Source organism: Eimeria mitis, genomic scaffold (assembly GCF_000499745.2).
Source record: "Eimeria mitis Houghton genomic scaffold, Emh_scaff1106, whole genome shotgun sequence".
NCBI classification, from domain to species: Eukaryota; Apicomplexa; class Conoidasida; order Eucoccidiorida; family Eimeriidae; genus Eimeria; species Eimeria mitis.
In genome coordinates this window covers 2,951-5,079 of record NW_013567615.1, presented here as the reverse complement: position 1 = coordinate 5,079, position 2,129 = coordinate 2,951, and the positions used below count along the sequence as shown (strand labels likewise).

General features: G+C 61.2%; 1 protein-coding gene across 1 annotated transcript in view; it reads right to left on the bottom strand.

The window, feature by feature from the left end:
• EMH_0029590 (uncharacterized protein) overlaps positions 1-2,129 on the bottom strand; it is a gene marked incomplete at both ends in the record, with an annotated part of 12,992 nt that overhangs the window by 7,963 nt on the left and 2,900 nt on the right. Inside the window, 3 exon segments of the mRNA XM_013494318.1 lie at positions 100-886; positions 1,039-1,661; positions 1,879-2,046. Of these exon segments, the coding sequence (XP_013349772.1) occupies positions 100-886; positions 1,039-1,661; positions 1,879-2,046 (1,578 nt within the window).

Sequence of the window (2,129 nt, the reverse complement as noted above, 5' to 3'; positions counted from 1 at the left end):
CTGCTGCTGCTGCTGCTGCTGCTGTTGCTGCTGCTGCTGCTGCTGTCCCTGCTGAGTTTCTGACTCTGCTTCTGCCGTCGGCTGTTCTTCGCCAGTTACTTCCTCCACCTGCTGCTGCTGCTGCTGTTGCTGCTGTTGGTTGCTGCTGCTGAGGCATGCGTGTGCTTCTGTTGCAGCAGCAGACAGCAGAGACAGCAGCAGCAGCGGCTGCTGCCCCAGACGAGAGACCATCAAAGAGAGCGGCTGCGAAAACACTTCTGCGTCTGCTAGACCCAGCAGCAGCAACCCGCGTAATGCAGCCAACTGCTGCTGCTGCTGCTGTTGCTGCTGCTGCTGCTGCTGTTGCTGTTGCTTCTGCTGTTGCTGCTGCTGCAGCTGCGCTGTTAGCTGCGACGCATCGCTCGGCAGCAGCGCTGAGGCGAGAAAGCTGCAGAATGAAGACACAGCAGCAAGGGCCAATGCACTGACCGGCTGCTGCTGCTGCTGCTGCTGCTGCTGCGGTTGCTGCTGCTGCTGCTCTGCAAGGAGGATGGCCTCGTATGTTCTGCCTGCATGCATCACCAGCAGCTGCGGAGGCATTGAAGGGGGCAGCAGCGAGCTGTTGACAGCAGCAGCTGCTGCTGTTGCATCTGCAGCAACTGCTGCTGCTGCCTTGCCTGCTGCAGCAGCTACTACGGCTGCCCCAGCAGCAGCAGCAGCAGCATGAGGCCGCGCGCTGCTCGATAAGAACTCCAGCAGCGCAGCAGAGACAAGCCAGTGTCTACTGCATGCAGCCTCCGCTGCTGCTGCTACTGCTGCTGCTGCTGCTGCTGCTCCCTGAGGAAGCTGCTGCTCTGCAGCAGCAGGGCCCCACAGCGCTGCCCACCCAAGGCGAATAAACAGGCGACTGCAGCAGCAGCAGCACAACGCATGCAGCAGCAGCAACTCTCAGCAGCAGCGGCAACAGCAGCAGGAGAAGCAACAAAGCAGCGACAGCAGCATCACCAAAACGGAAACAGCAGCAGCGCACACAGCAGCAGCAACAGAAGCAGCACGTACTTGGGGCCGCTCTCGTCTGCTGCTGCTGCTGCTGCTTCTTCTGCTGCTCTTGTTCCCTTCTCCTCGGGCAGCAGCACCGCTGCTGCTTCCCGCAGCAGCACCTCAGCAGCAGCGCCTGCAGCATTTACTCTTTTGCTTGCCGTTGCTGCTGCTGCCGTTGCTGCTGCTGCTTCTTCTGGGGCAGCAGCAGCTGCTGCTGCAGAGTGTTGCTGCGCGTCAGCTGCAGCATACAAACAGACGGCCAGAGGAACCACTTGACTGGCGTGCTGCTGCAGCAGCCGCCGCTGCTGCTGCTGCTGCTGCTGCTGCTCTTCTACGTCTTCATCCGAATCACCATCTTCAGCAGCAGCAGCATCTGCTGCTGCTGCTGCTGCCTCGCGTCCCTCCTGCAGCAAGGCAGCACACTGCCGCAGCAGCAGCACACACAGCTGCTGCTGCTGCGGCCTCTTCAGCAGCAGCAGCGCCATCTGCTGCGCAAGGGACCGGGGCTGTGCTGCTGCTGCTGCCGATACAAAAGGATGCTGCTGCAGCTGCTGCTGCAGCTGCAGCAGCTTCGCTGCAACAGCAGCAATTCGCTCCTCGAACGGAACCGCCACTGGCAGCAGCGGTAGAGACTTCAGTGCCTGCAGGCAAGCAGCAGCAGCAGCAGCAGCAGCAGCAGCAACAGCAGCAGCAGCAAAGTTAACAGCTACAAGCGGCAGCAGCCACCCGCCAAAAGCAGAGCTAAAAGGGCAGCGCCCACAGGCAGCAGCAACAGCAACAGCAGCAGCAGCGACCGCAACAGCAGCAACAGCAACAGCAGCAGCAGCAGCAACAGCAGCAACAGCAGCAGCAGCGCACCTCAACTGCGACATCGAGATGTTCATCGGCTATACGCTGCAGCAGTAAAAACCCCAACAGCCGCAGGCGGCCTTCTGCTGCTCTGTCTGCTTCTGTCTGCAGCGCCTCACTGCAGCAGTCGTCCTCCATCTGCTGCTGCTGCTGCTGCTGCTGTTGCTGCTGTTGCTGCTGCAATGCAGCGGCAGCAGCACGAACTGCTTGCAGCCGCAGCGCCGCATCATCGGAGCCCAGAGCAAAGAGGAGAGAGGCAC